Source organism: Molothrus ater, chromosome 5 (genome assembly GCF_012460135.2).
Source record: "Molothrus ater isolate BHLD 08-10-18 breed brown headed cowbird chromosome 5, BPBGC_Mater_1.1, whole genome shotgun sequence".
Taxonomy (NCBI): domain Eukaryota; kingdom Metazoa; phylum Chordata; class Aves; order Passeriformes; family Icteridae; genus Molothrus; species Molothrus ater.
The window spans coordinates 66,687,168-66,708,141 of NC_050482.2; the positions used below are offsets into that span (position 1 = coordinate 66,687,168).

The window sequence follows — 20,974 nt, forward strand, 5'->3', positions numbered from 1 at the left end:
CAAAAAAACCCAACAAAATAAGAAAGCCAACTACAGCTTCAAGAGCACAACTTTTCACCTCACATCACCAAAGAGAAAGAGAAACACAAAAGTGTGTGGCCTCTAAGAACAGCTTGTAAAGGAACACTCACCTGGCCTGCAGGCAGACCTTGGCCTTCTCCTCCCACCTCTCTGAGACTGTGAGCAGCTCCTGCAGCTCAGCCATGGCTTTTTCTACAGCATGATGTGGTGCCAAGCCCACACCAGAGTCAATCAGCTTCTTCATCACATCCAGGGTGACTCTCTGGGGATCCAAGAGGGTGGACCTCACCTCATCCAGCCACCGTGCCTGCTGCAGCTCTTGCTTCAACCTTGGCAGCTCAGGAAGTTCAACATAAAGGCCAGAGCCCATGTCTATCAACTCCTGCAGCTTGGAAGAGTCTGGGATCTCATCAATCATGGCTTCCTGAGCACGCTCATGAAACTCTTCCACATCATCGAGCAGATTCTGAAGTAACATACAGCACAAATCAATTAGGAAAAAACACCCACAGAATCCAAAAGAAAAAGCAACTGAGGGATCAGCCAGCTGTAAATCTCTATGTGATCATCACATCATCAGTCTGAGCTTCTACACACAATGCCAGCTAGCTGTCACAAGCCATCAAGTCTGACAGAAATTAAGTAACAGACCATCTAAACTTATTTGATGGCCTAATGTCTCATGCCCTAGGCATATTAGTTGCATCAAACTCTGCACCTAAAATAGTACAACTGCAAATGACAACAGCTCCCAACAAAAGAGAATATTCAGCACTGCCCAGTCAATATTAATTTTAAAATAGCAGGGAGAAGAGGGACTTCTGCAAACAGGTCATCGTTTCAATAGTGTCAGGGGCATTACAGTAATGACAGCAACACAAAGCAGAAAAAAACATGCTGAGGAGAAATAACAAGCCAGAAATGTGTGAGAATATGAATACCACAGGTCCTAAAAATAACAATGGTCAAGTCTGAAAGCAATATTCCCTAAAGCAGCACTACCACTTACAAGCATCAGGGATTTACTGCACTAAAGAAAGAAATGAAAATGCAAAACCCTCTTATTAAAGGAGACAATTTCATAGAAATCCAACTGCACTGCTGCAGTTGTCCTCATCCTCATATTTGGCACTGCAATGAAAAAAAAAAATCAAAGCAAACAGACAGGAAAGAATCTCTGCAGGAGACTCATTCAAGGACATTCAACCAGGATACTCCATGGATTCACCTCCAAGTCTCTCACAAGACAGGCATTTCTGACAGCAAGCCAATGGCACAACAAGGAGCAAACCCTACATTTCCTAACCCTTAGCTTACTGCCTTTTTTGGCTGATGCTGCTTTTCATGTCTGTCTGAAAATCAGAAGGCATTTATAAGAAAAAACAAGATCTACATTATAAAGATTTTGATTTAGGGAACATACTCTGAATGCTTCATAGTGGCAACAGTAAATTATTACAGTTTAATAATTACAAAGCCTTCTGTGTTAGAAAATATTCATCATCCAACATGACAATTATTTTGCTATTCATCATGATGGATAATTGCATTCAAATGCCATGTTAAAAGCCAGTGAGTGCTTAGGCATAAATGATCATTATCTGACTTCATTCAGAAATGAAAAGACTACAGTTTGTAATCAGGAAAATGATAATTATTTATTTATTGACTAGTGATTATGCTGAGGCTTCAAGAGCATGCACATGCATAGGCAGAGTACTTGAACTAGAACCAGATTCCTTCCTAATGCTGAGGGGTGGGGGAACATGGACTAGCTGGGAGAAGGCATTAGACAAATATACATGCTGAAACTGTTAAGCGTTAATTTTATGCCTGCAGCCCTCTCATTTATGAATTATGTTTTAATTAGAAGCAAGTCTTAAAGACATTTAAAAAAAGCCCTTCTGACAACCATCTTACATGTCTACCTAATAGATGATAACATTTCATTAATAAATATTAGTAAGTGTTTTTACTAATACTAATATGTGTGATTACATACTAATGTGTGTGTAAAGAAGTGAAATAAAACTATCCTATCATATGAGGATGAGAAAGCACTTTCCACTTTATTAGATGCCAGCCTTTGAAGGACAAAGACAGCATCAATCAACAAGCCTGGCAAACATGCACACTTGAGCCCTATGGTTTTCTGAAAGAAATTGTTTTCAGAAAAAAATGCCAATATAATGTAAACAATAAGAAATTCCAGTGTGAAGTCTCTCTTATCAACACTGAACTATCATGGAAAAGCTTACATAAAACTCATGAATAGGACATCAACACTAACAAACACTTATGGAAAAGGGGCCTTCTAAAAAAAAACTAATTTATTTTTCAGCTGTATGTTTGGCTATGTAGCAGCAGCTGCACCTATGGTAATGTACAGGATTTCAGGCCCTCTATCGAGTACTATACAACACATGTAAAACTGTACAAGCAGAGCATGCAGGTTAATAAGTGATTAACACACATCTCAAGCATTTCTCTGGGCAAAAAATCTTTATTAAGGATGCTTCTTAAGGAGTTTTCTACAAGCTGGTTAGTAGGTGAAACGCTGTTTAGTATTTCATCACCAGTGACAGAGTAACAAATTAAGACTGCTACTGAAAACACTTGCTACGATGCAGAGTGCCAGAATGATAAATGGCAATAGCAGCCAGGGGAATCAGTATGATCTGGATTACTTATTAGTCTAGATTCATCCAGAGACAGGTGCAAAGATATATATGAAGGGCAAGAAATGCAGGCCATGCATACAGATGAAGAAGGCTGTAGCCTGGAAAGCAAGGCTGAGATGTATTTATGGAATGACAATGTGGCACTGCTTTCCTGCTGCCCTGAAAAAGCACACCAGGGTAACACTCAGAGGTTTCTACAAAAACATATAAAGGGTAGGATTTAGCCAGAAACTTAAGCTCTACAGAGAACATTAATGATGATGGAATAAGAGTCACTGGGTCAGAGATTTAGAACTGGGCTGTCTGGACAGTGACAGGGGAAGGGGATCTTCTATCTCTGTATAGCTGCACCACCACATCTGACAACGCCTGTTGTACCAGGCACCTGGAAAAAGTGCACACATGTTTTACATGCAAAGCTTTTCATCCTCTACACCAGGCAAAATTATCTGTTTAGAAAAACATACTACCACAAAACCAGAACAAAGTAAAAGGCACACCATGATCAGAGGAGCAGATGCAAACTTACCTTGACTTGTCGGGCCTGGCTGATGACACAGGGCAAGCTGAACAGCTGCTGCACAAATGCTTTAAGCTCCTCCATGGTCAGCTTGGTCCTTGTCCTTCCACTGTCTTGGCTCACTCTGCTGTACAAATGGGCATAATTAAATATCAGGTGAGAGATAAGATGATGATCAGTGACAGAAATTATCAATCAGGATTACTGAGAAGTTAGCAAAAGTATTTAATCACCTAAGAACTCAAAAAGAAAAATGTAATTCGAACTGAACAACAATTCCTGAAAACAAAATAGAATACAATTCCCCTAAGCCCCTTCAGGATCATTTACCCTGCCTTTCAGAGGTACAACTGTCTAGGTGAGTTCCAAACTGAGTTTGTTACAAGTAGAAGAATAAGCCCAAATAAATCTGCTTTAGGCAGTACAGGAAGTTGTCTCACATGCCAGGCACTGACAAGAACTCTGAGATATGTAACAGCAACAGGCCCTGAACACAAGTCTTATTATCCAGTGCTTGTAGCTGGAGAACTGCTGAAACTGACCTTGCAACAGAGGACTGATATTCAGTGGGACAAGTTCTGCAAAGACATTTCCATTAAATATCCCTCAGAGCAAGTGTAACAAGCCCACTGAATGGAGTAGAAGACTTGAAAGTGACACACTGCATAAATTAAATACTTCGTGTACAGATCACTGGCAGGCACAACTTGCCAAGTACAACAGATTTCAAATACTCAAGAGCTGTTCCCTGCTAATGAATCTAAATTTGAATACTACAGAAAGAGTAAAGAAAATAAATTCTATCTTATGCTATGGAGTTATGTTGTAAAATTTAGATTAATGATCAAATATCATTACACACCAGCTAAACCTCAGAGGGGAATAGAGACTCCTGCAGGCGCTGATTTTCTTCAACAGACAGTGATGAGGAGCAGTGGCTGCAGCAGACCTGCTGTGCCCCCAAAATCCCTGAGTGAGGGCAAAGGGGTAGAGGGCTCCAAGGGACAAAACTGAGGGAGGGGACACTCAGCAGTGTCACACTGGCATTCTGGCCTTAATCCAACCACAGACTGCCACAGCATGACATGCTGCACAAAAAGGTGCAATTATCCCTGCCTGTGGAAACTCTCAACTTCCAGGAGAAGGCAAAGATCTAGGACTAGAATATGGGAGAGAACTTCACAGCTATACATTACCCATTATTGGGGTTTATTTAAAAAGAGATGGGTAAGACACAGATTTTCTTATGCTACATTTGACCATGAGTTTATTGCTGCATTAATCCTGCCAAATTGCTCTGTTTGAGCACTTGTTTTTAATAACTTTATCCTTTCTGTAAATGTGATCCTTCTCCAGGTTTTAAATATGAACATAAATGTTACAGAAGCAGCTGAAGATGACCTTTATAATTACACCGCCTGGCACTGTTCAAAGAAGCTTCAAGATCTTCCTCAAACCTCAATTCTGTAAAATATTTTTAGTTAGCATATGACAGCCCTCAAATGTATACACAAGTCCTTTTTGGGCCTCATAAAAATCTTTTCTCTTTAGATCAGACATAACATTGAAAGCTGCCAAATCCTTCTACCCCTTGTCTTGCTTGGGGTAGCTCTGGAAACCCACCAAATAACTAACTGAAGAGTTGGTTATATCTTCTTATATATATCTCAGCAACTTAAGGACTGTTGAGAGAGAGCTGGGCTGTCATACTCCAACAGCAGGAGGAAGAGGAGGAAGCAGCACCAGACCATGAACACCTGGGAGCTACCAAAATAATTATATTTCACTAGAACAGGGCAATTGCAACCCCTGTCATGCTGTTTCCCCCACCTGGATCAGAGTTCTAAGTGAGTAATACTTCTGTGGCAGTGAGGTTCTACAAGCAATAAAAAACAATCAGGAGAGCTTTCTTTAGCCTCCAAATACAGACAAAATGCTTCTCTACTGTCTAACAGTTTTCCAGTTAGAACAGATTGTTACACTTGTATCTGTGGTGCAAGTAACATTTTAGTGTACAAATTCAAGCCATTATGATATATGGATTATGTTCTGTGTAGCAAAGTTGGGCATTATAATTAACAAGGTATTTAATTTTTACTCCCTCAAAATGTCTTAAGTAATACACAAAAACCACACAGGCAAGAAATACAACCAACTACAAAACCAAATCTTATCCTCAACAGGGGAACAAGCTACATAAATTTACTGTACAGCTACTGCCACAAGAATTACAGTCACCTCACTGAGCTATTTTCTGTGGGACTTATTATTCAGTGCACAAAACGTACAGGAGAGAAGGAAGAACATGCTCCTGAAAGTTTAGGAGAGCAGAACACATACAGCAGACTGCTGAGGCAGGGCCAGGAGACAGAGTAATGCTGAGGCAGCCACAGGCAAGGCAGGCAAGACAGAGAAAGAACCAAGGGAGTTACACTGCCCCAAGTCACTGAGGCAAGGCACTACCTTTCAGCCACACATCACTGTCTCCCGTGGTCCTTCCCAAAAAATACCAGATTGGCTCCAACTATGGACTGGTTTTGCTCTCTGTACTGCTGTGCTCCCCTAGATCCTTTTGTCACAAACACCCAAAGTCAAAACTTACTTTCATTACATTTTTACCTCCAGCCATCTCTCCCTACAACTCTCCCACACATTCAGCAAAATACTTCATCAGCAAACACAACTTCCCCAAAGGATTTCACATTTCAGTACATAAGTCAGCTGAAAGCAGAATATTTATAACATTCCAACTAAGCCCACCTTTGGGCTCTTTGTGCCACTGAATCTGCCTCCCCTCCTCACCTCCCAGTGAGTCACAGCACCAAGGAAAGGAAACACTGAAAGAAGCTTGCACACAGTAAGACCTCAGGGTTTTAAACTCTTCCAAGTCCAATGAAGTAACAAAGAAGCAGATGGAAACTACTGAAAAACTGCCTGTCCTACCTGTGTTTTTGCTTTTTGCTCAGAAGCAGCTGTGCTACTGAAGCACAGGTCTCTGCCTCTTTCACAGCATCTCGGAGCCTGCGGAAAAGATCGTTCTCTGGGTATTTCCTGTCTTCAGCATCCTCCAACATTACTCTCAGCTCAATCACATCTGTAATAAAAGCACATAAATTATTTGTATGCAAAAAAAGAGAGATATTTTAGATTGCTTCAATAGCCTTCAATCAAGGTTCCAACAGCATAGTTCAGTTTGTAATGCACAAGGCTAATGAGAGCACAGCACACATGTAGGAGTTTCAGGACATCCTATTAAGAATGACAGAAGTCTGACCTTTCTTGTGGTTGAGATTGGCAGACAGAGCCTCTGTAACTCTACTGACCCAAGTGTCGTAAGACTGTGCTCTAACCTTCACGCCATACAACAAAGAAGGAAGGTCTTCTAGTGGGTACCGGTACCTGAAGGTATGCAAAAAGACAGAAAAAGTTTTAATGCCCACAGGAAAGTCAGGATATTAATAATACTGAATTTTTTTCAGCTACAGCAACGCCAGAAAACAAAGCATGTACGTCACTATCATATTTTCTGAAAAATCCTTTGCCCAAGATTCTTGTTGTCATCTTATGGCAGGGGTTCCATGCTGTTGTCTCATCACAAGAGTTTCTTGGTGTTTCTCGTGGGCAGCTCCTCAGAGCACTCTTTCTTCTTCACAAAGCAAACAATTGACTCCAGTTCCCTTCCTAACCAGCCACCCCACTCTTTTATAGCCCTCTTCTTCTTATTGGTTACAGCTGTGGCCTGTTAACTCAGGCCTGTTCCTAATCTTTGGTAATTGGCCCAGCTGCAACTCCTTAGGGGCAAGATTGCTTTCTACACTATCTTTATTTTCTTATATTCCATATCCCTACAGATTCTTCTCCTGGGAAGCTGAGAAGCCTCAGAGTAAAAGGAAAACAGTATATCTCATTTGCTTCTCCTGTGTTTTTGCTCCTTTGGAATGTGGTTGGAGATTGTTTATCCAACATGTGAACTGTTTTGACTTAATGACCAATTGTGATGGTCATGACCAAAATGACCAAATGTGATGGTCAAATGACCAAATTACTTAATTGTTTTGACTTAATGACCAATCACAGTCAGGCTGTGTCTGACTCTGAGGAGAGAGTCATGAGTTTTTAATCATTATCTTTTAGCCTTCTGGAAGTATCCTTCCTCTATTCTTTAGTATAGTTTTAGTATAGTATTCTTTAATATAATATAATATAATATAATATCATAAAATAATAAATTAGCCTTTTAAGAACATAGAGTCAGATTCATCTTTCCTCCCCACAACAGGGGACCCCAAAAATACCTCACATGTACAACACCCGTTTGCCTAAGAACCAAGAAACAAAGAGGATAAAAATACTCCTTAAATGAAGGAGAAAAAAAGTGTTACCAAATGTATTTGGCCACTGGGCTACAGCAAACTATTAGACATGGAAGAAAAGTAGGGACAAAAAAATCCTGTGTACCTTAGACACTTCTTCTGCATGGGACAGGGACATAAGTCAGAAGGATGGTATAAGCACACCAGGCGCTCGGGATTGCAGGAACACGTCAGAGCTGACAAGAAGCACGTGGTTCTGCAAGCTGTACACTGACGTTCATCATCTGGAACCAGCTCAAACACCTCTTCCTCAGACATCAACACTCCCTGACAAGAAGAATTAGCCACTTGCTCAAAAATTTTAATGCAAGCAGGGGGAGAGGGAAGCAGAAAGTTCTTTTGCAAGCATTTATTACTCACCATCTGTACAACAGACTCCCTCAGGCGTGTCTCCTCCTCTATCAATAGAGTCATCTCCTTGCAGACCATGGCAGCCAGCCCAACATCCAGGCACTCTGGATCTGCAGCCATCTTGAAGATCAGCTCTTCATGGGAGAAAACACAGTGACGTCCCAGCCTCCGGTAGTGACTCACACACTGGCGTCCAATGGGGAGCTACAGAAACATCATCATCATCATTCAGGGGGAAAAAAAAAAGTCACCTCTCAGCTCCCATTCTCCTTCCTTGGAGAAAAAATGGGAAAAGACAAGCCAAGAGTTGTCTTTGATGAGACAGAGAAAATTCTGTGGCATTCACATTCATTCGGCCTGTATTCAATAAGATTCTAACAACCTTAAATCATGTCACAGACAAGGACAGAGAGGCTATCAAGGCTGGGGAGGGGCTTCTTCCATAACCTTATGCACCTAACGTAGAAACTCAAGTTTAAGAGTTGTCCTAAGCTCTTTTTATTTCCAGTGGCAAGAAACTGGCACCCAAGAGAAGTCATCTGGTCTACACTAGGGTGAATACATTCCCCTCTGGATATTACTATGCTTGGACACAGCCATTTAACATTAAGATTCCTACAGTTAACCAAAACTGGAATCACTCATTTTGTGCCTCCTAAAGCAAAAATATGCTAAATGAATTTGCCAGCACATATTTCCGGTTACATTTTACATAAGCAAAAGAAATTTCACATGGCTGATGCAGTTTTTCACAGAGGCTACACTCATATTCCATCATGAGTGCTGGAGGGAAGAAAAGAGCCCTGACACACTACCAGTCCTGCAGACAATTCTTCTGATAAAAGAATAAAAGTCTCTGAAAAAGGGCTACAATTCCATTTGTATTTAAAAAACAAAGGTAGAGATAGATGAACTAGAGATGAGATCCTAACTTCCAACTGTAAAGCCTGGATAGTAACAGAACACTCCTTTGACAATTTCCTGAACAACCCACATGAGCTATGCACTGATGTGGCACAGCTATCAGAACAGCACTAACATGATTAAAAGGCATAATGAGCTGGCACAAAGGAGGAACAAAGACTCTTATAAGCCTATCTCCAACATTCAAATGACAACAGTACTTCAAGACAGGACCCAGACCTGTATCAAATTCTGAAAGTGCTATCACAGCTAAAGGTACTGTGAGATGCCACTTTTTGGTTAACCAGTAATTAAAAAGGGAGAACATGTGCTCAAAGTTTCAGTTTGAAGTTGCCTAAAATTAGAAATTACTTTGTATAATGAAACTTCCCTCAGTTTCTAACTGCTGTCCCAAGAACTATAAATACAAAATACACTATTTAACTGAAAAAGAGTGTTCAGGTAGTTAAGTTACTAACACGCCACTTGCAGAAGTCATATAGCAACTATATACAAAAGAACAGACCCAGTCAGCAGTGCAGAAGTTCACAGCTTCAGCAAAGTTATATCCCTGGTTAAATCCAGAGTGATAGGCACGAGGAAAGGTCACAACAAACTCGCCAGCACACTGATTTGTCCTGAAAACCTAAAAAAGGGAGGATAAAGGAAAGAAAAAATGTGTAACATGCAACAGCTTAACACACAAAAGTACAAGATGTTTGAACACCACTTTCTGTAGCCATAGATCACCACAGGCAACAGCTATCCCAGTAGTGGTAAGGATTGTTTTTGCCTTCTGAACATGAATACTCAATTTACAGCCTTTTTCAAAAAGAGCTGAATATATAAGCAACAGTTGAAAACTGTCTTTATGAATCCCAAAAGGGATGTTTCTCTATCATCATTTAATCCATTGTACCACGAAATGCAAAAGCTTCTGGAAAAAAGTTTATGGTTTGCTTTGTTGGGGCATTTGCCAGGGAAGCAATTTATCCTAAGACAAAAGCAAATGATAGTGACTGCTGCTTCGAGGTCTGCAGTCAATTATGTTAGGTCAGAAAAGCATTTTGCAATGCTGAGATTTCTACTGAATGTAAGACAAGTATTTTACGGTCAAGAGCTTTTAAAGGCATTTCAGACAAACTTTCTGTTACACAAGGGAGGGGATTTTTTAATTAAAAATTAACTGTAATACACAGCATATGCTTGTCCTGGAAGGTATTTTATGTAGGAAGCTTGGCACACTCACTTCTGTTATGAGAAAATTTAAATTTCCTGGTTAGTCTACAGAAGAATCTAGAAAACAGCTTTTAAAAACACCCTATAAGTAATGAATATGCAAATATCTACCATAAAAATTCTTCAGAGTTATGCCAAACCATTGTTATACAAATCTGGCAGAGAATGAAAAAAAGAGAGCATGTAGAAGTACTTATGTAAAAAATGCTTGTGTGCTACTCACTGGTACACCATGTTCCATCAGCACATTGGGGTTCATAATAGTGACCAGCTGATGCAGGAGATCAGGCTGGGATTCAAACAGCTCAGGAGCCAATTCCTTCATCACATCTTCCAGCTGCTCTGCTGCATGAGAGGGCACACCATACCATGTCTTCGGCTCTCCCCTACAAAACACAAGCACAGGAATGAACACAAGTGAGAGAGGGATCTGATGTGCCACCCAGCTTAAGCCCTCACAGCCAGCAGCACTGTCCTCATCAGCCATTTTACACCTAGATTAAAAAAATGTCCTCAATCAACAAGCATCTTCTTCAGGATGCATTACTCTAATCTGAAAAATCGGTTACACTCCAATGCAATTCTCAACATACTTGGCAGATTTGCCTTGACAAGCTTAACATGGAAGATAATTGTCACTTACCATGCTCCCCAAAGGCATAAAATGGGCAATTCTTTTCCTTCAGGAAGAAGGAATTAGGTTAAATGAACAAAACCTTGGCTATCACACCTACAGTCTAAGAAAGATCATGGTACTCCTCCATTCAATTAGGCTTGAAGTTATATTTCTAAAACCAACAGAACAGCCAGCGGAGTAAAATGCAATCTCTCTAATTCCTAACTAATTACTAAAACTTTGGGATCCACTGGACTATTCAGATGAAAGATGCCAAACAACCTGGATTAGTTAAGTATGATGGAACAAAAAGATTAACAGGACCAAAACGAACCAAATAATCAATCAAGCACTATTCCAGTCCTTTCTTAACCAAAACTAACTGCCAGCCCTAGCATCTACAGAGCTGAGACTTATTTGTAAAATCTGTTTTACTCGATTTTAGGAAGTACAAGCAGGAATCTGTGGACGTGCATTATCGCAGAGGCGGGAGCAGCACTCCCGGCGGGCTGCGGTGCCCTCTGCTGGCAGCAGCCGGCAATGCCCGCACGGAGCCCTCGCCGGACGGACACACGGACCCCGCCGGATGGACACACGGATCCGCTCAGCAGCAACTCAGCCGGGAACAACAGTAATGCCCTTCCCGAGCGTGCCCATCAGACCTTGCTGGCAAACGTGCTTCTTCAAAGATGCGCAGCTTTTTTGAGCTGATGGTTTGAAGGCCATCAGCTCATCTCTCCTGCGTGTCCTGCAACCTTTCTAAAGCTTCCCACAGCTCCCTCCTCGTCTTCCCCCCTGCTCCTTCATTCATGCCTGAGGAACTGAGAACACACTGCAATTCCAAAGTTAATCTGTCACGAGTCTTCTATTCAGACACAAAAGCTGAACAGCACAACACTTGCAGGGCTGTTCCAAAAGGCAGGATTACTTCCAAATTTCTTTTTACAAGGAGTATTTCTGTGTATACATGGATCTTCTGCTGAACAGTCAACTCTGATGCCTCTAGAAGCCATGAGACAGCAGACTCCACTTCTAGCACACAGACATCCCAACTTTAAATCATAAAGGAGGGAACCAGTGAATTCTTAACTCAGTTCTAAACAAAAAAACTTTCTTAAAAAATATAGGATCCTGTAAAGCACAATTTTATGGTGACACTGCAATGTTGGCCACACAAGAATATTTCATCAGTTAATGAAAAGCACTAACATGCTTGTCCTGGGTTTGCCTTAATTGAACGCTTTGCCTTGAACCCACTACAATGCTTTAAAAAGCATCTGTATCCACCTTCAATCAGCCACAGCTAAGAACAGGGACCACTCTGCACATTCAGCTTCTCATTTACAAACGTCCTCAGTGTGCAGAGGCACTTGGAAATAGAACCACAAACTTGCTAAAGGCAACAGGGCAGTGTCAGGTGGATGCACAAAGGACAGCCCATACCAGTGCAGGTAGTTGATGGAGTAGCTCCAGTGGTCTTCAATGTGCCAGCAGAAGGAGGAGAAGCACATCCCTACATACAGCCAGGGCACCTTCATGCCAGAGATGTCTGCATTGATGTGAGCAAGGACTGACTGCTCCAGAATGGGCATGTTGTTCAAGTTCCAACCAGAGAGAGCATAATCCTGCCAAAAGAGGAAAACTTGAACAAATCAGAAGAACATAAGGACACCAAGTGCAGAAAAGGAAAGTATAAATGAAAACATCAGCCTATCCATTTCTATAGTAGATAATGGGATATTTCCTGCAACAATGGAAGATCAAACCCAGAAATTGTTCCTTAAATATCCTAGTCATCAAATAATCACACTAAGATTTTAGTAATAGTCCTAGCATTACAACATAGCTCATCTTCTTTGGATCAAGGCTTACACACTTAGGTTTTGGTTCCTTCCCCATCACAAGACTGCAGGTTTCATGCTTTTCTGGTGGAATAAAATACCAGCAATGCCAGCAGAAGACAAAGATAGAAATCTTCAGTAATATAGGAAAACTTGAAATTGTAAACACAGTGAATCTCATGTTACTATTTCAGCTTTTTTTAACACCCATTTTACCATGCTGCACTTTATGTTGATCTACTGTACAGATTACTTCAGAAAGTTTTCTCAAGGGAAGAAATTCCTCCACACTCATGTTTGAGAGGCCAGCACCACCTGTTAAGCACTCTCACCTTTACTTTCAAATACACACAATTTGTTCAAAGAACTAAAATCCAGACAGCCTTAAAAGCCCACTACTGTGCTTTAGCATTAATCTACTTTCCACTTTTGTAAAAGCTGTAAGCACAGATTGATTGGGATTTTAGATATTATCCCATAGCTGCTGAAAGGGCTGGTCAGACCCTCAGCTCAGCCAAACATTGCTGCTGTTTCCTCTGCTCTGACACTACAAAGACATTGCAGTGAGTCAGAAGACTTAAGTGATCTGGCTAAGAAATTTTTCAAGTGACTACCTTCATACAAATAGAAGTATCAGTGCTGACTCACTAAGCAGCTACAGTCACAGCATAGCCAACAAAGGTACACACAGGAAGGTGCAGGAAGAGGTGGAAGATGATAGTGAACAGGATTACATCTTCCAGTGAGCAGTATAAATTGATTTGGGGCTGTGTAATCAGGAAACCACACCTTTACTCTGTCTGAATTTCAGCATACAAGCAGCAAGAAAATTGCTTTGCTACAGTAAGGTCTGAGGGAAAATAGGTAATACATTCACCAGATGATCTTTATAGAATTTTTTATAATTGAATGTTGCATCTACATCACTACAGTACATACAGAGAAACAAGCTAAATCCAATTAGTTTGTTTCACCCATTAGGAACATCCTAAGGAGGACAGAATTGTATTTCTGTAACTAACTCTATAATGAAAAGGTTTGGAACAAGAAAGAAAAAATATTATTAAAGAGTCTCCTCATACTCAGACAAACTGCAACAGCTCGCACATCTTGCCTGCTAAGATTAAGTGACAGAAAACAGGTGTGACTTAAATCATGAAACAGACCTTGGTTATCAGCAACCAGATCTGTAAAACAACCTCAAATATCAGATTAATGCCCTGCTCAAAAGGAACGTAAAAGCCTGAAACTATTTCTTCGTGAAAAAATCCACAATGATTTCTGACCTGAAGTCTTAATGTGAAATCTTACACAGAGGAAAGAATGGGGTCAGTTTGCACATCCTGTTCCTCACCTCCTCCTCTGGCATCAGCTTTCGTCGGCCATCCTTCACTGGGAAGCCACTGCCAAAGTCCTTGGATGAGATATCAGCCCCATATTCCACAATAACATCTTCTTCTATGCTGCTCACTAATCTCCAGAATTCTTTTTCTACCAGCTCAGTGGGAACCATCTGAAAGCAGAAGAGAGGTTATGGTATGTGCAGATAAGAAAAAATTATCATTCAAGCAATAAATCACTATTAACTCCCCACGAATTTTCATACACCAAGGTCACTCCCCCTTCTCCTCTCCATCTCTTCAAAGTCATAGTTTTGGTCTGTATTCCTCCATAATGGCTGGAATGTTTCAGAGAGAAGGAATAAACAAAAGATGGAATCACCAGACACACAGCAAAACACAGGGGGAAGAGGAGACAGCCAGCAGAAATCAAGTAGCAAAGAGAACAAATCAACATGCAAATTCCAAACTATTTCAGAGGATAATGACCAAGATTTCTGAACAACAGTAAGGAAATTCAGATATAAAACTGTGTTCAGGAGTTTGATCTTCATATAACAGATCATTACTCTTACATGTATTCATTTACAAAGCTTATTCTTAAAATAAGCTTTGTTCCATGTCCCAGGTAGAGGTAGAGGCTTTAGCAAGAATGTCCATAAATGACCAAAGAACCATGAGAGTAGGAAGACCTTGGTGCTGCATGCAGTCCACAGGACAGTGGAACTGCACCAAAGCAGAAATTCTAGTTTGAAAAATGTTGCTGTGATGCATAACAAAAAAACCAAAAAACCCAAAACCACTGTGATTATCAGACAGATTCAGTCTATTGGCTTGACTACAAGAAAATACTGTAAGACGAAGAAAAACAAAGATTTATCCTCTGGACAAACTAAACCAAGACAAAAGGCATAGGGAGGGCAGGAAAAGGGCCCCTATGCCAAATGAGCAAGATACTTAGTCCAGTTTATCAAAAAGGGCAAGAACATTAACTAGAGTGTGCCCAGTGCAGCAAACTCTAAAAAGCAATAAAAGCTGTCTGCCCATTGCAAGGAAAGGGTGAAATGAAGTTGAAATGAGACCAGATGCCAGCAAGCTAAATAATTTGTTTACATGTTTGAAGCTTATGGTGCCTCTTTAAACAAGGCTAAGATGTCTTAGCAAAAATCCAAGACCAGCTGAAAGCTCTTCTCTTTTTCCCTTACAAGGAATCCCAACAAAAGCTGAAACTCACATGGACCGGCATGTTGAAATAATCAGACTTGAAGTTATCAGCCATTTCACCAAAGCTCTGGAGAGTATATTCCCTGACAGCTTGTTCAAATCCAAAGGCCTCTCGGGGTTTGTTGCATTCCTAGGAGACAGAACACAGAAATATTGTTCCCTGCAGCAGACTCTGACACAGTTACATTTTTAGCAAGAAGCCCTAGTGTCCATCTGAGTCCTTACCCAGCACAACGAGCTACCAGTTTTGAGACTTGTCCAGCCCAGGCAGTCGCACCACAACGGAAACAGGCCAGAATTAACGGCACGGAAGCTAATCTAACCCTGTAACCCCAGGGCTCCACACTTCTGCTTTCCTCTCCAAAGCTACATTTCATCAGCTACTGCTGCCAGCCACAAAGCAAGACTGTGCACAAGATTCTTAGACAGCCACAGGACATTTCTGTAGACACACTGCAATCAAGCACCTGCAGAATAACTGCACAGGAACAAACCCCCCCAAGTGTTTCAGTCTTATCAAGTCAGCAAATCATCAATAGATTTGACACCATGAAAATTTATAATAGGGAAGAGGAAAAAGGAAATTAGAACAGGGCAACACAGGCAACAGCAGACATGGCCCATCTGACAGAAAATCTCAAAGTCCTTCCCTGTTCTATCCCCATTCATCCTGAAAATGAAAAAATATTGCTGCACATTTCAACTCCTCTCCCCACTCATTTTTAATGTATCCTTCTCAGCTCCTTTGGAACTGACACCACGTTTATATATACAAGACAGTTTTACATCATCTTTGTGTTCAATATATCTAATAGTCAGCTTTTCAGGCAAAGAAACAGGACTGGAAAGGAATTCATCAGTAGTTTGGGGTTTTTTTCAACAGGAACTATCCTTAGACTATTCCCAACATGTATCAAAGCGGTTCTCAGATGGAGCCTGAGACAGAGAATCTACAACATCTGTGAACACTTCAAACAATGCTGACCTAAATACATATAAAGAGCCCTTACCCTATTCTTCCCAGCTTCTGTTCCAGTACCCTGCTGTAAAATTACATTAAAGATCTGTGCACAATTAACATCTAAAGTAAAAACTGAGGCAAAAAGTACTAGTGAATACTTCAAACATCCTTTTGCTGTTACTTGTTTACTTCCCAGTATACATTACAGTCATGTGTTTTCTCCTACCTCTTCCAATGCCTTTTCAAATGTTTTCTGTATCATTTGCTAGTAAAAAATTATATGACACCTTATCTTTCTTGGGTTTCTCCCTGCCTGCATTTTTTTCTTGGCTAACATCTCTTCTTGTTTTTACTAACAATAATGAAATTTCTTGAGTTTCCACATTCTTGAACTGTTGCAGCCACTGTATTTACTACTACAGTCTCTAAATTAACTCCATATTAGATTGCTGCAGTTTGCTAATTCTTCTTTATTGCTCCATCTTAAGAGAAAATAAAGAAGTAGGTTGGTCCACTCCCTGAGCAGCAGCCCAAAGGGAACATTTCACCTCTTCCCTTGCCTGTAGCTATGAATTTCCACCTTTCTTTAAGCAGCATTTGCTGAGTTCATCTGACAGCCTCGGCTCTCAGTGAAGGGTCAGAGCAGTGAGCTGATCCAGCTCCTGTGGCTGCACAATGCTCCAAACACCACCAAGAGGAACCAGCAGCAGCCAGCACTGCAGAAGGGCACGGGGGGAAGTGGGTCTATCAATGTGTGTGCTCAACTGCTCCTCTGGAAACAACACAGCCTCAAGAGTGAGAGCCACTCTTGTAATTACAGAGTTACAAACAGTCAGCTTCCTCCTCTGAATCCTACATCTACCAACTTTCTGAGCTTGCAAAATTTGTTTCCCCAAGACAAATACCAAACCAATCAAGTGATGTTTGCTGTCTGTTGATCAATCATCTCTTAGAACAGGGTAATTCTTTTTTGAGTAATGAAATTCAACTAGCTTCCACTTTCAGAGCCTGAGCAGATCCTTTTTTAGACTAAACCAAATCTAAAATAGCTCTAACGGAACTTGAAATTAGTTTTTTCACTTTCTGCTACAGGCCATTCTGAACAATGCCATCATGTCTTGCCAATAATCAAAGCTCCCTGTTACGCCTAAATTTCATACTTTACTTCCTTCATAGTTTACAAATTGTGTCATCATTATGTGGAAACATCCCTTATAACCCTCGTTCTCACCCCTAATTTCACACTTCCAAATTATCAAATTGACTTTCAGCTTTTAATATACCAAAGCCAAATTTTTACCTGTCACATAGCCCCATCAAAAACAAAGATTATGCCCAAGCTCTAGAAGGAATGTTTCTCTCTCCTCATGGCTCATCAACCAAAGTTCAAGGCTCATCTTGGCAATATTCCAAAACAAACTATGCATTCTACACGGATGGAACTGCTCTTCTTCTGATCTTTCCAGGTACACAAGTACACATACAAAGCTTCAGTAGTTCTTGAACTGTACCTCAGCAACACACTTTGGACACCTCCAGTCACCCTTGGGTACATCAGGAAGAGGAGGAATCAAGCAGAAGGTGTGATAGCTGTCATCACATCCATCACACAGTAGCAGTTTGTCCTCATTGTTTCCTCTACCACAAAATAAGCAAACATAGAGATCAACCTGTGGGGGGAAAAAAAAAGAGAAAAGAGTTACAAGAAGGTTCTCACCCAGAGCCTGCCTTACTTAAGCTAAGGAACAAAGGATGATATCCTGAAGTCCAATATATGAGCATCAACCCTGGTTTTTGAGAAGTATTGATAAGGATAGCTTCTGTTTCATTCCCAAAGCAGCACTATGTGGGAGCAGGAGGACTTTGGGTGCTGCAAAACAATTACCCAGTTCAGTTGGAGTATCTTTTGCTATCTAACTCAAGAAGCATCTCACTCATGTTATTCTAAGGCAAAAGAGTAAGTTACAGTTTTTAGAACTCCCTCTTCAGCCCTCTTAGGAAAACAATTTAAACTAAATCTCTAAAAAGACTGCATGGCTAAGGAAAATCTCAAAAAGAAATTTCAGAAATGCACACATCATCACTTGCAACAGTACAGTTTTACCTTTGCAATGAAAAAGAGATGATAAAATTCACAAACCTACAGAATTCAATCTAAAAATTCATGAGGAAGCAAAGGAAACCACATGTAAAAGTACCAACTTCTTTCTCATTTTTTTCCAAAGCAAAGAATAAAAACTCCAAATGGTAAGAGAGAAGTATTGATCTCTATACAACAGCAAACAGTTCTTGCAAGTTGTACAAGATAGTCTCTCAACAAAAACAACACTGACTGGGAGCCATGCTCTGGGGCCAGAGAGAAAACCAACCATATGAAGAGATTCCACATTTTTTTGCTCTAGCTTCCTGTAGAGTGCACAGAACTTTAATTAATAGAAGCATTTACTATAATACTGAAGAAGTGTAACAACCTAAATCTAAAAAACCTGGGTATTATATTGTCTTTGAAAAACAATTACCTTTTGTATAAATTTTTACTAACAGCATGAACTTCACGAATGATACCTACTCCAAATTCTGCTACTACTTCCACCAGCCCCTGGCAATTCAGGCTGTGTGCATTTCTCTCACACAGCTCCAAGTAACACCAGAAGGGGTGGGGCTGAGTTTGGTGGGGTCTGTTAATTTAATCAAGATGTCACAAAAACATGTGCACTTCAGCTGATTAGGCTCAGGTGGATTAAATAGTTAATGACAAACCCATCTCCAGTTACAGTGGCCTAGTTAAGTTTGCAACCTCCCAGCTATGCAGTAATATACTTCTTAAGGAGGCTGCTCAGGTTTCTTAAGAAACTATTTTAAAAAATAATGCAGCTCTACTCAGAGGCATATCATTTTCCCCTTTAAAAAGAAAAATCCACACACTCACCCTCATGGAACATTATGTCTGTCCCAAACCAGCTGCTTTTGTTGCAACTGCATAGAAGGGAGGGAGGGTACCTCAGCAAGCACTTTCATATTCCCTTCCCAAAATTTAGCAATGCATGAAAATGGCAATGCTAAGCTTTTTGTGGTCCTCACTAGCTACCTCTCACTGGTAATACCTTCTTCTCTCTAAATTCCTATTAACACGTGCAACCTCTATGTTAGCATACATGATGATGTGGCAAATGCAAAAACCGCATTGAAATGGATATTCACAACAAGGAGACCTGTGATTATGTAATAACCAAAAAAATCCTGCTAGCCATGTGATAAAACAATGTAACACTATGATATATAATTATATGCATCAATAAAGGTGCATTTTATCTTGCAGTTAGTAATTCACAATGGGAGTAAATCACGCTGGACTGCATTTTCTCCATGGTGGAAAAAGACCATTCTTTATTCACATACCTCCTTTTAACACAGTTTTATAAACCTCTTGTGGGACTCCACTTGGTTAGTAGTTTTCTTGCCAATTACTTTTATTGGTTAGTAACAAGTTGTTACTCTGTATTGATTGGTCACTTAAACTCTCAGTCTCTATGGGCAAGGACAGTTGTTTGTAAAAGATAATTTTCATTTTTCTATCTAACGGTGCAGAAACAGTTTATGCAGGTGCAGGTTATTTTTTTACCCAGAATAGATTATTATGTTGACAAATTGCTCACAACAGGATTGCTTTCACATGGGAACTTGCAAAATGCCAGCTCTGACAAGGCCAGACACTGATTCCAGGAGAGCAGGCTTGATTTTATGAAGCCTTTTTTTATGGTTTTTCTACCTTACTGCAACAATTCACCAAATGAAATCCATTTCACAGTTAGCACTTAAAGATAAATAAATGATGGAGAAATATACACAAAACTGCACCGCACTATTTTTCAGCCCAGTGTTATATGAGGTAAATGCATCACCAGTCTGTTTAGGATGGCTTTCCTTGTCCAAGTATTAAAAAAAAAGTGTGGAATCAAATAGTACTAAGTCACAGAATTTCAAGATATTAGTGTTACAGTAATACAGTTTCAAAACAACAACGCTGTTGTGACAGCATTTTCATATTCTCTTATAAATACAGGTTAAATGAAAAAAGTAAATAATAGTGCTCCACAAAAAAAAAAAACCCAAGAGACTAGACAAACTATTTTTAAAATTAAAGCATAGTTAAAATTATCAAATTCACTTGGCCTAGGAAAGCCATATACTCAGAAGCAGTAGCACAACTGAAAAAATCCAAGTCACAAAAATCCTAACTGATCTGCAATGGCACAGTGATCTGGTTTTTAAATATCCAAATTCTCCCACTTTTTCTGCCCCATATAAAAATGTGATTACTTCAGGTTGCCTTGGCCTTCCATGGTTGAAATTTAAGATAAGCTTTTGTAAGTGTTCCCAGGCTAAGAGAAAAAAAAAAAAAAAGGAATAGCTGAATTCTAAGTGAAGAATCTAATTCTTTAGACAATAAAAGCACAGCTCTTCATTCACAGCTGCACACATACATTAAGTTATGACACTTGAAAAGTAGGAAGTCACATTATGTGAAAGTCATTAAGAACAATTGTACATTGCTTTTCCATGGACAAACATCAGGGAACTAAATGTTTTATTTTTCCTATTCAAATTCAAAACAGAAAAGACAAAAGATGTGGAATTGCTAAACACAAACTCCTGAAGAAGTGGAGCACCTCAGCATCTCTTCTAAGGACAAGAAGCAGTATTATAGTTGTTCTATTAAGGGGAGCTCTAACAAAAACTGAGCTATTGAAAGCATTCAAGCATGTAGCAAGTATGATCAGCAAAAAGCTTCACAGGGCAACAGCTTTCCTGTCCAAAAGATGAAAACAAAAGCCTTGAGCACAGATTGTTTTTTCCAAAATACTGTTCTTTCTTCCCATAACAGTATCATCTGCTGCAGCATG

At 40.1% G+C, this 20,974-nt stretch overlaps 1 protein-coding gene across 2 annotated transcripts in view; it reads right to left on the bottom strand.

The window, feature by feature from the left end:
- The window catches only part of KDM5A (lysine demethylase 5A), a 51,460-nt gene that overhangs the window by 17,662 nt on the left and 12,824 nt on the right, over positions 1–20,974 (bottom strand). The window contains exons 8-19 of one of the 2 annotated variants that reach the window (XM_036400602.2): positions 17,582–17,740; positions 15,120–15,239; positions 13,900–14,058; positions 12,148–12,329; positions 10,312–10,474; positions 9,376–9,495; positions 7,956–8,150; positions 7,681–7,862; positions 6,497–6,621; positions 6,166–6,316; positions 3,232–3,346; positions 132–487 (exon numbers count right to left, since the gene is read on the bottom strand). In XM_036400602.2, the coding sequence (XP_036256495.1) occupies positions 132–487; positions 3,232–3,346; positions 6,166–6,316; positions 6,497–6,621; positions 7,681–7,862; positions 7,956–8,150; positions 9,376–9,495; positions 10,312–10,474; positions 12,148–12,329; positions 13,900–14,058; positions 15,120–15,239; positions 17,582–17,740 (2,027 nt within the window). Of the gene's footprint in view, positions 1–131; positions 488–3,231; positions 3,350–6,165; positions 6,317–6,496; positions 6,622–7,680; positions 7,863–7,955; positions 8,151–9,375; positions 9,496–10,311; positions 10,475–12,147; positions 12,330–13,899; positions 14,059–15,119; positions 15,240–17,581; positions 17,741–20,974 lie in introns of both variants that reach the window. The other variant, XM_036400601.2, reaches the window with a different exon arrangement.